This window comes from Erinaceus europaeus, chromosome 3 (genome assembly GCF_950295315.1).
Source record: "Erinaceus europaeus chromosome 3, mEriEur2.1, whole genome shotgun sequence".
NCBI lineage: Eukaryota > Metazoa > Chordata > Mammalia > Eulipotyphla > Erinaceidae > Erinaceus > Erinaceus europaeus.
Genome location: NC_080164.1, coordinates 35363253 through 35377745, shown reverse-complemented (window position 1 = coordinate 35377745; position 14493 = coordinate 35363253). Strand labels below are relative to the sequence as shown.

At 38.7% G+C, this 14493-nt stretch overlaps 1 protein-coding gene and 1 pseudogene across 1 annotated transcript; both read left to right on the top strand.

Annotated features, from left to right (window-relative positions):
* Positions 1–502: 502 nt before the first annotated feature.
* RSAD2 (radical S-adenosyl methionine domain containing 2) lies at positions 503–12866 on the top strand. The gene is made up of 6 exons (XM_007522253.3): positions 503–888; positions 2324–2485; positions 8243–8472; positions 9928–10077; positions 10826–10858; positions 12251–12866. The coding sequence occupies exons 1-6, from the start codon at positions 537–539 to the stop codon at positions 12413–12415; spliced, it is 1092 nt and encodes a 363-aa protein (XP_007522315.1). The 5' UTR covers positions 503–536; the 3' UTR covers positions 12416–12866.
* On the top strand, positions 6075–7203 carry LOC107522451 (small ribosomal subunit protein uS14-like; annotated as a pseudogene).
* Positions 12867–14493: the final 1627 nt, after the last annotated feature.

Sequence of the window (14493 nt, the reverse complement as noted above, 5' to 3'; positions counted from 1 at the left end):
TAAATAAATAAATAAAAAGGCATAATATATGGTCTTCAGCACATATGCACCTTGACTGTGATCAGAAAGGTACTCTTAGGCCAGTGGATGCTGCTGTCACCTTATGGGTTCAGTCACCCTACTCACCATTTGATTTTTGTAAGAAGCTTTTACTGAATTACTGTGAAGGAGATGGGGCACAAACTCCTATACATGTTGTATCACTCATGGACAATACAACAGCAGAAGCAATGACTATCTCTGGTGCCTAGCTAGAACCAGAGACAGAAATCAAGACCCGTGTCTGCATTCTTAGAGGGACTGTGCTCACCCAAGCAGACAAAGGCAAGCAGTCAAGCAAAGCAAGGCAGATTCTACTCTATTTCTGAGCCATCTGTCTTGGCTCTGTTCCAACTTTCATTTTCCGTGAATGTAAAAATCGAAACTTGAACTCAGCTGAGAGTTAATCAACAGAGGTGTGTCTGTCTCCTCCTCTGGCTGGTAGCTCAAGCATAAATATAAAGGGACCTGCAGGGCCACCTCAGATTCCAGTCACCATGTGGGTATTTATGCCTCTGACTTTTGCTGGAAAACTGATAAGCTTTCTCAGGCAACCACTGAGCTTCCTGTGGAGCAGCCTGGACTCCCTATGTCTCTGGCTCAGAATCACTTTCTGGCTTGCAAGGACCAAGAGGGATCAGCTGCAGCAGGACAAGAAAAAAGCAGAGGATAGCATCGAGGAAGAGGAAGAGAACCTAGATGTGCCCACCATCATTCCCATCAGTGTCAACTATCACTTCACCCGTCAGTGCAATTACAAGTGTGGTTTCTGCTTCCACACGGCCAAAACATCCTTTGTGATGCCCCTGGAAGAGGTCAAGAGAGGACTGTTGATGCTCAAGGAAGCTGGTGAGCCCCTATCCCAGAATTTAAATGAGAGTTACAGTTACAATATGGGGGGATCAGAGAGAGAGGGCTATTGAGGGCATGTATGGGCTTCACCAGAATTTTCTTTATCATTTTCCATCATCTGGTAAAAGCACCATCCTGCCACAGAATGTTCAGGTGAGTTTGTGGGTGGAAGGAACAGACCCCTCCCTGTCCCTGCAGCTTCTGAGGACAGGAGTATGTGCAAAGGTATCCGTTTCCACTTAAAGAAAAAGAACGATGTGTGAACAGCCTGAGTTTGTCCACGACTTAGACAGGCTTGCATTTTACAGAAAGAGAAAGTGAGGAGTACTGAAAATAAAAACGTTGAAGAACTGCAATATTTGAGTCTTCTCAGGTGAATTATTTCTGTGTTGTATATAAATATAATTTTGTTGATGATTCAACAGTGTTCAGAAGTATAATTTCATACCCATACATGGTGTGTTTAAGTTCCTATCAATTACTGATGTACTTTCATTTTTCATTTATTAAAAAAAAATTGTCACCAGGGTTATTGCTGAGGTTCAGTGCCTGTACCACAACTCCACTGTTCCTGGTGGCCTTTTATTTTTCTGTCATTTTCTGATACAGACAGAGATAAATAAGGAGAAAGAGTGAGAAAGAGACATATCTGCATCATTTCTCCACTGTTTGTGAAGCTTCTACCTTTGCAGGTGGAGATCAGGAGCTTTATTCTGGATCTTTGTGCATGTTTTTGTCTTTTTATTGTTGCATGCATATTATCTTGGGGGCCTCGTGTTGCTGGTCCATGCTGTGTGCACACATCACCTTGTGCAAGGAACGAGATTCAAACTCCTGGTCTCCCTCTTGCATGGGGGAAGCTTCACAGGCAGTAAAGCATCAGCACAGTCTCTCTTTCTCTCTCCCACTCTACCTCCTTCCTTCTCTTTGTCCTGTCAAGTAAAAACAAGAAAAAAAATGGCCACCAGAAGAGGTGGGTTTGTCTTATAGGCACAGAGCTCCAGAAATAACTTTGATGACAGTATAAGGAGAGAAAGAAAGAAAGGAAGGAACAAAGAAAGAAAGAAAGAGAGAGAGAAAGAAAGGAAGGAAGAAAGGAAGGAAGGAAGAGAAATGAAAGTAAGAAGGAAAATTACTTTTGTCATCAAAATAGCAGGGAATGTTTGTAAGATAAAAATAATAGTAGGGGCCAGGCAGTGTCACACCTGGTTAAGCGCACACATTATAGTGCACATGGACCTGGGTTCAAGACCCTGGCCCCCACCTGCAGGGGGAAAGACCCTGGTCCCCCACCTACAGAGCTGCAGGTGTCTCTCTGTCTCTCTCTCCCTCTCTACTTCCCCCTCCCCTCTCAATTGCTCTCTGTCTATATCTAATAATAAAGAAAGAAAAAAAAAACAGAAAAGTAAACAGTATTTTTTGCCCCTCACAGGTATGGAAAAAATTAACTTCTCAGGTGGGGAGCCATTTCTTCCTGATCGAGGTGACTACCTAGGCAAGATGGTGAAATTCTGTAAGGAGGAGCTCTGCCTGCCAAGTGTGAGCATCGTGAGCAATGGGAGCCTAATCCGGAAAAAGTGGTTCAAGGATTATGGTGAGCAAGTTGAGTGCCTATAGTTGTCCCTGAAGTTAGAAATGGTGTCTTCCTTTCCTCTGTCAGGGCACTGAGCCAGATGTGCTAGGGACTGGGTGGGAGGAAACAAACATGCTCACTCTAATCTCTTTTCAAAGTCTGTGGAGTTACAGTGTTTTTAGTGCTGCAGTCTTTAAGTAACAAGTCTAGCAAAAATAGATAGCAGGAAATATTGATAAACATAACTCTTCTATATGTTTCTTTTTGACAACTATAAAAACCAATGGCTTTAAGTTAGCCAGTGCAGGTGGGGTTAGCTGATTACTATTTTGTAAGTCATGATATTATTCTTCTGTTTGGTATTCATGTTTAACTCTTTAAATACTCAAAGAAATGACTGTATCAGTCTTATGTAAACTTAGCTACTGAACTAAAGTGGTCATTCTCTTCTTTTAAAAACATTTGTATCTATCTTTTAATGAGAGAAATAGAGAGAAAAAGATAGACAAATATGGAGAAACCAGAGCACTGCTCAGCAGTGGCTTTTGGTGGTGCTGCTGATTGAACCTGAAACAGCAGAGCTTCAGGCATGAAAGTCTTTTGCATAACTATTATGCTTAACCATCAGGCCACTTCATTTTCTTATTCGGTTGCACATTTCACTACTGAGAAACTTTAAATACTATCTCTGTGTTGGGAATGAACTCCGGGATCATTAGGTCAGAGAAAGATGGTATGTGGCAAGGACAATTTGGAAAACTCTAAGGGATTCCACGGTTATGAGTCACTGGGTCCTATGGTCACTGGCATCTCTTACACTTGTTTTATATAAATGTCATATGCTTAGAGCAATATCTCGCAATAGGAAGTACTTGAACAATGTTAGGTGTTATCTCTTCTTTCATTTCAGGAAACAGTTGCAACATGACTCTCACAGTAAACATTTCTTCCTTTTATTTTTCTATGTGGCAGTGGTGCTCTCAGGGTCTCATGCGTGTGTTCCCAAGCTGAGGCACCTCCTTAATTCAATAATTAGATCTTGAAATAGAAGAGAGAAAGAGAGAGGTGGGGGGGCGGTGAATAAAACACTATCCTGTCATCTGTGGAGAACTACTCAGTTTCATCTCTGTAGCTGTTGTTGCTACCATAGATGGGGCAGAGTCTCACATATGCAAGGAATGTGTTCTGCTAAAGTCATCTGTCTGATCCTGTTTTGTATGAACATCTTTATCCTTAGAATCATCCAGGGAATACTTTCATTCACAACACATCGAGGATTTTCACAGGACATCTCTGATCTAAGAAAGAAGGACATATATAGTCCTGATGATGAATGTTAATAGAAAGAGAAGATTTAAACAGTAAATATTTGGTGTTTCATGAGGAACAAATATTTATACATAACTAGACACTCTATGGGCCTCCAATTTTCTCTCTCTGACTTAAAGGATCAGAGACAACTCTGTGCTTGAGTTCACTCCTGACCAGGAGAGCTGTTTTCAGAGATCTCACTACCACTCAGTTTGGAAATTTGCTGGGAGAACTCAAAAGACTCAGTTGCCAGTTTTATCCATGCTGAAGGCTTCTAAGAATAAAGAATACAAAGTGGGAATAGCAGGAAAAAGCTGTACATCTGTGGATTCTAGAAAGATCAAAGCTAGGTTTCACAGTCTGCCCTTACCCAGGGCTTTCTCTCTAACAGTGAATCAACTGCAAGGATATGTTTAGAGTGTCTTTTCCCAATAACTCTCATCTGATACTTAGGAGATGAGGTTTTGAAACTGTGCGGACCATTTCTTACTATATAATCAATAATGGTAACTAAAATCCTGAAACTCCATCAATGAAACCAGGTACATAGAGTTTCTTGCTAAACAATCCTGGAAACAAGTTGATCTAACATGTTCCATTGATCCAGACATATATATCTCATGTATTCGTGACATATAGATATTCTATCATGACTGCAGCCTGTCTAAAAAGATTACTAGGGAGTCAGGCAGTAGTGCAGAGGGTTTAAGCAGACAGGGTTTAAGCGCACATGGTGCAAAGCACAAGGACTGGAGTAAGGATCCCGGTTCAAGCCCCTGACTTTCCACCTGCAGCGGGTTGCTTTACTAGCACAGAAGCAGGTCTTCAAATGTCTGTCTTTCTCTTCCCCTCACTGTCTACCCTCTTCTCTCGATTTCACTCTGTCCTATCCAACAACAACAGCAATGACAACAATAATAATGACAACAACAAGGCTAAAACAACAAAGGCAACAAAATGGGAAAAATGGCCTCCAGGAGCAGTGGATTAATAGTGTAGGCACCGAGTCCCAGCAATAAGCCTGGAGGCAAAAAAAAAAAAAAAAAAAGCTGCAAGGAATGAGCAGCTAGATCTGCTCTGTTAATAATCTTTTCACAAAGACTTTAACGAAAAAATCTGAGAGCAAACTTTAGAATATCATAGCAAAAGTTGGAAAGATGGCATAATAGGGTCATTAGAATTTCTCAGCTGACTGGGAAATCAACTAGGTAAAACATAAACATTAGCATAGATCTCTATGTTCTTAGTTTTGAACTTCTTTTTTTTTTTTTAATAGTGGCTTAATAATGATTAACACAATTGTGGGATAACAGGAGTACAAGACCACACATTTCCCACTACCAGAGCTCAATGTCCCCTACCTTCCACTGGAAACTTCACTATTCTTTATCCTTCTGGGAGTATGGACCAAATTGTTTTGGGGGTGCAGAAGATGGAAGGTCTAGCTTCTAAAATTGCTTCTCCGCTGGACATAGGTGTTGGCAGGCCAATCCATACCACCAGCCTATTACTATCTTCCCCTAGTGGGGTAGGGATCTGGAGAGGTAAGACTTCTGGGCACATTGGTGAAGTTGTCTGCTCAGGGAAGTCAGGATGAAATCAGTACCATCTGCAACTTGGTGGCTGAAAAGCAGTAAGATAATAAAGCAGGACAAAGTTTTTAATAGACAAGAACCCAGAGGTAGGAATATAGCAGGTGAAATTAGGGGTCTTTTGGTGGGAAGAAGCTAAGAAGTCTACTTTAGGTATATTCCAAGGGGCCCTTGACTTTAGTAATGTTTGCCTGAGTCTGATAGCTAACACCCATGTAGACAAAAATTGTGTCAAAAATTGATAATAGGACTAGAAAGATGGATGAGGGCAGAGAGTAGCTCCCCAACATGAGGAAAGTATATAAATATAATTAACTGTTAAACCCCATCCATCTAACCTACGGTCCATAATACTCATATTTAACACAGGACAGGAGCCTGTGTAACCTCTGAGTTCTTGTCATTCTGAGCTTGCAGTCCATGGTCACAAAAAGGGACATTCTAGACTGATCTCATTTTAGGACCAGTGTTCGTCCAGCGGCAGAGTAGTTTGACCTAACCTTCTTTTGGAGAATGGGATAGTCCCTACCATTGCTCTATAGTGAGGGCGAGGTCCTGGAGAGGACCACAAGAGGGCTTATGATAACATTCTTGATGGAAGTGACCAGTGATAATGAAGAGAGGGATCTATTAAAGGATAAGGCCCATCATATTTATGTGAGAATCCAAGGATTCCCTGATATTGGCATACCCTGGTATCGACCAAAATGGCTACCATTAAAGTATGCTAGCTCTTGCTTTATATATATCCAGCTTTTGTAGTCCTTTCTTTATCTGATGAGGTTAGACTTAAAGTGAAGGAGGGATGTAAAGTAGGGGGTAGGAGAGGAGGGTGTCAAGGCCTAAGTAGTAAATATTTGATTAGGTACTTTATGTTATCTTCTTTAGGTCTTTCTACTTGCTTGCTGTGTTTACTAAGTCTGAGTGTACTCACAGCAGACTATTAAGCACTTTTACTTTGAGGTATATAATTTCCCCTAACTCATGAATCCATATGTATATGTACGCCATCCCCATCCATTAGGCCCTGGTCTATATCTAGGGTCTGGAACTTTGTTGTTGTTGTTAGAGTCCACTCATTCACTCAGGTGCCTTTTCTCTACATGATATGTCCTTAAGAATTAAAGATACATTTTTAGAACTTTTCAGTTATTTTACATAATGATCAATTTCTATATCCTGTTTTGTGATAGTTACTTTTGAGGCTCAAAAAGCATGATGCCAAGTGGATGTCCTTGGACAGACTAGTTAAATCATAGGGACAGCCAAGTGTGTGTGAGTAGCTAACAAACTATAACTCACTCTAAGCACTGTAGACAACTGAGGAAAATTCACAGCTCAGAGTTTAGGTCAGTTGATTATATTCATCTTTCTCCAGCTTTTATGGAGAATTACAGCTTGTCCATATGGATAATATCTAATTAGGCCCTAAACTAAGGTTAAATTTACTCTGATTATGAAATTAGAGAAGAATTCTTAAGAAACTTCTAAAATCCTGAATTTCTATCCTAAAGTGGTCACGTAAGAACTGATTTAGCCCTCAGTTTTACATAGTCACAGTAACAACAAAACACAAAAGCACCTCAGTGTTTCAGGAAAGAGTGAAGAGGTAGTGGAGCCTTTCACCTTGTTGTACTGGACAAAGGAAGATAGGTCAGGTCATCAGCAGCTCTGTTGGAGCCACCGAAGAAATTTCAGCCATGGTTCTCTTTCTTACTGAGTTTGCTCAAACCCATATGGTATGATCTGGAAATACAGCCTCCACATGTACAGTGTTTCCACCAGTATGCAAAGGACATTGGATTCATTAAGTTGGACTGAGTGTACTTCCTGGAATTGGCCATCCAAGACATTTTCAGTAGAAATGATATCTTTGTACATAAAATAAAATTACTTCAGTTTAAAAAAAACCCTAAAAAGTGAGACAGTGGAGATGTCTGTGCATAAGAGGCAAAGAAGAGTATGGGGCAGCATAGATTAAAATATAAAGAGGAGGGTGTAGGTGATAGCACATCCAACAGAGTGTATACATTAACATCTGGGAAGACTTGAGTTCAAGTTCCTGGTCCCCATCTGCAGGAAGGAAGATTCTGAAGTACAATAAAAGTGCTTCTGAATAACAATAATCCCAGTCACCATCTTCTGTGCTTCAGTAATGAACCCACTATCAGTGCTTAAAATATATATTATATTGTAGGGAGAAGCTGTTTATACTCTTGTTCCTTTGCCAACCTGCTGGTTGTCTTGAATTTCTCAGCATCTAATACAGATGTATGTTATATTGTGTCTCTGTAAGTATTTAGATGATCAGTAGAACATACAGAAGATGTCATGAATAAGTCAAGAACTTGGCATGATGTAACAGGGTTCTTCTACAGAATAATTAAGTGATGAGAAAAAGAAAGTCCATCTTGAAATCCTCACAAATATATCTGGAGAAACCAAATTATCTACTTACCTTAGAAGTCACATGACACCAATGCAGAAATTTATTTAAAAAAAAAAAAAACTTCATTTAGGTATGTTAACAAACAAACATATGTGCAAAGTTCTGGAAAAAACAAATGCAAGTCTTTCTATTACTTCAATGTGTGTGTGTGTCCACACTTTAGTTATTTTTGCACATGTTGAGTATAATTTATATTTCAGTTAGTTTCATGGATATGAGCCAAAGTGCTTTCTTAAAAACATAAGGCCAGGGAGGTGAGTTAATGATAGAGCACATGCCCAGCACCACAGAAATTGGTGGAGTGATGCTCTGGTCTCTTTGTAAGTAAATAAATAAACAGATACAATTAAGATTGTTTTTTATCTAAAGTAGCCTATAGTGCTTTGGTTTGAGAGAAATTGCTGAACAGTGTTCATTTCCCCACAGGCAACTATTTGGATATTCTCGCCATCTCCTGTGATAGCTTTAATGAGGACGTCAATGCTCTGATTGGTCGTGGTCAAGGGAAGAAAGGTCATGTGGAAAATCTTAAGAAACTGAGGCAGTGGTGCAGGGATTACAGAGTAGCCTTCAAGATTAATTCTGTCATTAATCGTTTCAATGTGGAAGAGGATATGAATGAGCAAATTAAAGCACTGAACCCTATACGTTGGAAAGTAAGTACACAGTGTGCCTTTTACAGGCTGCAATTTGGAAAGCATTCAGGAGAAACTTGCTCAAGGATTTGGCAAATAGTAAGAATTCAGAGAACTCTGGCCTGCATCTTTCTTTCAGGTTTTTACAGTTTTAAATAGTTTTTACAGTTTTAAGCATTCATTTTTGCCTTTGCCTCCCATCCCAAGAACTGGAGCTGATTCCCTTCTAGAATGTTTTAAGGGCAGAGATAAAAGGATACATTAAATTCTTAGAGATATTTTGAAGCCTGTGCATAGGATTCTCCTTATCTCCTATAACCCGATCACCTCCTGAGAGTTTCTTCCTTTCTAGTTGCCAGATTCTGAGACCAAAATCCCTTTAGAATTACAATTCCAGTGCCTACACCTGTCTGACCTCTTTTCTCACCTTTCATGTGGACTTGGAACAGATGATATGAGGGAAAGAAAAAAAAATGAGTGGTCTCTGACAAGATGTCTGCCTCATGGAAAGTGCCATGGAAACAATCACGTGACCAGGGACAATGAGCTGTATGTTTAAGGATTAAAGAGTACTATAAAAGGGGCAGTTGAGGTGGATGTCGAGTGAACAAGAGAGACAGCATTGGGACCACTACTTTTAAGCTAACTAAAATGTCGGTGAAATGCTATGCAGACATCTCACAAACAGGATATCACTACAGATCTGACTTCTGAAAGGCTTTTGATCTCTTGTCACCTTAAGTCCCCAAGACTGAGATTTTACTTTTTTAAAAGTTTCTTTATAGCGGAGTAAAACATATCATGCACATTTATCTATTTACTTAAAAGAATGGTGAAAATAATATTAATGACATTGGAAAACTATTCATTATTTATTAATTGAAAGACAAGCATATTGTAAGTGTCTTAAAGACTAATCTTAAAAACACAAAGACACATTTTGAAAAACGCTTGCTTTTTGGTTTAGCAATCATAAGTGACTTGTTTATTTTCATGATGTTTATTTATAGTTTATATATCTTTCAAGTAGCATCTGTCATTTTGATCTGAAAAAATTAGTTTAGAGGACTAGGCCAAACAAACTCTTGATCAGTTTCTGTTTGAAGGGTGTTTATGTTTTTGGAGGATCAGCATATAACATTTCAGGGTAAATTTCCACTCCTGCAAAACAGAATTTTCCTAAACTCTTCCTTCATTCCTGGACAGTTCTCTGCTTAGAAAGGGTAAATTTGGGACAAGTAGCTCACTTGGATAGTGTGCTGCTTTGCCAGGTCCACAACCCAGGTTCTAACCCTGCTCCCACTTCATTGAAGGAAGTTTCAGTGCTGTGGTCTTTTTCTGCCTTTCTGTCTCTAGCTGAAAACAAACCAAACACCAAAAGCAAGCAGAGACTACTTGGAATGGGGGAAATGAGGTCTAGGATGAGGAATAAATGGTGAAAGGATCTTCACAAAGTAACCCCTATCTGTCTTTCAGGTTTTCCAGTGTCTCATCATTGAGGGTGAGAATGCTGGTGAAGATGCTCTGAGAGAAGCAGAAAGATTTGTTATCAGTGATGATGAATTTGAAACATTTTTAGAGCGCCACAAAGATGTGTCCTGCTTGGTGCCTGAGTCTAACAAGAAGGTAGTGTAAAGCCATTCCTGTTTCGATCACCATCACATATGTAGACAGCTTCCAAAGAGGGCAACTTTTCACCCAAGAGCTCCAACTTTATCACTGTAGAGGTTACATAGGGATTGACAGGATACATCCCTCCATCAGCAGCCTCATACATTTCAGCTGTCGGGCTTCTGAATGAGTTTGAAGTCCACTGGAGATGTGGGCAAGATGGAGGGCTGGTGTGGTTTTATCGGTATTCTCTTTGTATAAAATGAAAAACCTTGTGGTTGAAAAGAGAGTTAACATACAAAGCCAAACAAATCGTTGACCAATCATGGACCTAAAGGTTGGAATAGTGCAGATGAAGAGTTGGGGAGTCCTCCATTTTGTAGATAGCTAGTAGGCATATTTTAGTTATATTCCAAAAGGCCTATGGCTATACTAGTTTTTTTTTTTTCTTTTTTCCCTTGAGCCTGAAATCTGATATGCAGGTGGATCCATGTTATTTTCTGGAGAGATGATGTCATGGCTGGAAATAGGACCAGAAAGCTGGATCAGGGAAGAGAGTAGCTCCCTAATATAGGAAGGGGGTATAAATATTGTTGACTGTAAACTCCATCAATTTGATGTAATCTGGGGCCCAAAAAGTCACTCATAGGAAATGTTGAATCCAGAAGTAGCAAAGTACTATCATTTCAAGACAGACAGATGAATACACATACAGAAAACAAAAACTTGAAGCTAAATTTGTGTCTAATATTGTTCTTTGCAGATGAAAGATTCCTACCTTATTCTGGATGAATATGTGAGTATTTCTAATGAATTAGGGATTTATCACTTGAGAATAATGGGCCAATGATGATAGAGCTGGATCATGATGACTATTAACTATTTGGTCCATATTTGTCCTTCTTAATCAGCAATTTGTACCTTTGTAAGCACTAATATTATAGAAACTTTATTTCCATGTTTCATGTTCTGAGCATATTTCTTCAACAGGCATTGTTCCAACTTGCCTCTGTATTTGTAATAACCCATCCCCTCTGTCACCCCCCCCACACACACACACAAACACACATACACAAAAGGATGTTGTGTACATTTTGGCTATGAATTTGCAAGTGTTACAGTAAAGGTGACATTATACAAGGCAGAGTCCTTCCTCCATTATGCCATCTTGATCTAGGAGTTCTTCTGCAATAGGATTCCCAGAGTATCAGCGGCTTCTGGGGAATTACCTCACTGTAGCTTTAGCAATTCAGATGACCTTGACTTTTGTGGAGAGGCTACAGTTCCTCTACAAAAGCCATATTATTCATTTTCTGCTCCCTTTTGAAAGAAAAGTAAAATCTGCCCTTCCTGAAATTGAAAAACAAGTCACTTTTTCCTTTCCTCTAGATTTTGTTCTTGTCTAGATTTGTAGAGCTTTGCCAATATTGTAGCACAGGACAATGATTCTGCTCTAAGACCACCTTTAAAGAAATGAACGCCAACAGCAACTATGGTTTCAATATACACAACTTCTGTTTTGATGTTTTGAGCCATGTTTATGGTGACTGAGGAATTTTTTTTGATTAATTGATTTATTATATTGATTAATGATTCTTCATAGTTATATCATTTCTGTCAGTAGGTATTTCCGTCATAGAGCATAAGGGAAAAAGAAGTGTTAACACAAATATCCACAATATGAACTCAAGGTAGAGAAGAAAATCAAAATGAAAATTATTTTTGGAGCTCATATTATCATACTGGCAAAAAATTATCATTCTTGGACTGTGACTTTGCCAAATGTACCTTAATAAAAAACTGGTCTCCACACTCTTGTGCCAAACTTTTTTGATTTCTTAATAATTGTCCCTTCGGCTTATAGTTTCAAAACATAGTCTGGATGTCAACAGATCTTTAGAAGCTTTTTTTAAATTACTGCCCCTTTCATTGTCACAAGGGACATGTGTTCCCTGTAGCAGGCATTTAAGTCTATTTATCAAATACTTAATTGACCTAACGTGTTCTGTTAATAATGGGAGTTGCCTGAATAGAGCAAGAGAGTGAAATTTACCTACTTCACTGTAGGATCCATCCCATAATTCTTAGCAAACATTTGCTGAAGTGATTGGAATGTCAGAAATCATTTTGGATGAATCCTCGGGTAAATTATATGGAGATATCACAATTTCTGTCGTGCTTTTTCCAGATGCGCTTTCTCAACTGTCAAAATGGGCGGAAGGATCCTTCCAAGTCCATCCTAGATGTTGGCATAGAAGAAGCCATAAAATTCAGTGGATTTGATGAGAAGATGTTTCTACGACGAGGAGGGAAGTATAAATGGAGCAAGGCAGATCTGAAGCTGGACTGGTAAAGTGCAACAAGGAAAAGAACCTTCAACACAATCAGAAGAACTCTCACTCAGACTGGAGATGCTCCAACCAATGCCAGAAGTGCTTCCTGTTGGCATGTCACAGGATGTCACATCTGGTTTTATGTTGCACATGAAGTTTGATTATCCCTGGTAACTGAATGTGATGCTTGCATGAGTGAAGTTTATAGGTAATGCAAAGCCATTGACTTTGGTTTATAAGTTCCTTTTAGATAATTTTTCAGCAGTGTTCACTATGGCTACTGTATTTCCAGTTATTATACATTTATTTTTCTAGTTTCTTATGATAGTGTTTTTTATTATTATTACTAAAGCACTAGAATATGGTGGTGCTGGGACTCGAACCTAGGACTTTTGGTGCCTCAGAGAATTATGTTTTTAACATAACCACTATGCTATCTCCTCAGCACGCTTATGATAGTTTTTAGTGCTAAGTATTGCAATGTTAATTTTCATATCTGGACAAATTACAGAATGCCTCTCTGATTATTTCTCTTTGCTGTAAAGCTCATTTCTGCCTTTTAGAATAAAAACATATATATCCTTATTTGATAGAGACAGCCAGAAATTGAGGGGGAAGAAGGAGATAGACACCTGCAGCACTATTTCACCACTTGCAAAGCTTTACCTCTGTAGGCAGGGGTTGGGAGCTCGAAACTGGGTCCTTGCACATTGTAACATGTGCACTCAACCAGGTGCACCAACACCCAGCTCCACCATTCCTGCCTTTATATCATTACAACAGTCACTTTCTGAGTTTAGAAATAGTCAGCAATTACTTAGAAGAATAAGATATTATTATAAATGTACTTATCTTCACTAGGTAACTGGAGGAAATAATCCTTCTAGAAATACTGTGAACTAATCACGGGCCTACCCTGACTATTCCATGAATAGCATCTATTCTAATTGCTTTCCTTTCTCTGTCAAGATACATTGCATTTTACAGTGGGATTGGCATGAAGCAAATGCCCATTTTGTTCTTTGAAACTATTATTCAGGCTACATGAATCTGTCAAGCAAAAGCATGACTACATCATTCTCCATATTATCTGAAAAGTAGCTGTTTGCTGCAATGCCATGAACTATTCTGGGGAAAAAAATAAAAGCATAGAGTTTTATTTATAGGAAATAGAGTGATAAAGATTAGAAAATGTAACTGAAGTTTATATAAATGATGCTGTGCACAATATAAAATTTATCAACAAACTATGAATCTCTTAAGAGGACATACAGCTATGTTGATATATAACTATGTAGGTGAATATGGGAGACTCAGGAACCTTCTTTTCGTAGCACGAAGACAGAACTTGAGGGAAATGCCATTTATACTGGGTCATGGAACAAAATTGTCTCCCTATGGAAATGCCAAATGAAGTTTGTATATGTAATCTAGACAGTATCTCATTGTCAGACAAATAATGATTTCCTGCCATTGTTAATTTTAGGAAAGCAAAAAGCATGGATTTTCCCCAATTTTTCTCCAAATGCAATGTCATACTCTGTCACTAGGGGGCATTTAAACATTGTTTTATCCCATTAAACTGCCATGTAGAAATTTAGCTTCATAATCCATTTTCAAGAACTAGTAATTTTGAAAGGTTTTTCTTTTGGGGAAGATTTTCCTACTTCAAAATTTAATTCACTCAAATTCAACATACATATGCTTGTATCCCATCTAAAAGAGAAATGAGCAGTCCCAATAGGCTTCATTGTATTTTGTGTACTCTTTTACAACAAAAATGAATTTTCAAGTTTCTGATTGTGGGCTTTGGTACTATATAATCTGTGATGATGTTAACATCACCTATTCACATGTTACCATCAGCATAAATATAAAAGTTTTACTTTTTGATTAGCACGATTGCATTTTGCTGATTGCCATGTTATTTAATCTGAGTAAGTTCAACAAAGGAAGATCACCTTAGTGAAACTTCTAAAGATTTCTTCTGGTAGACAGAAGAAACTCATTATTATCTAAAGCAAATTCTGAATCTGAAACTCACAGTCTCTTGGTAAGAGTGAAATTTTCTCAAGCTGGCAGTGACAGTATTTCATCA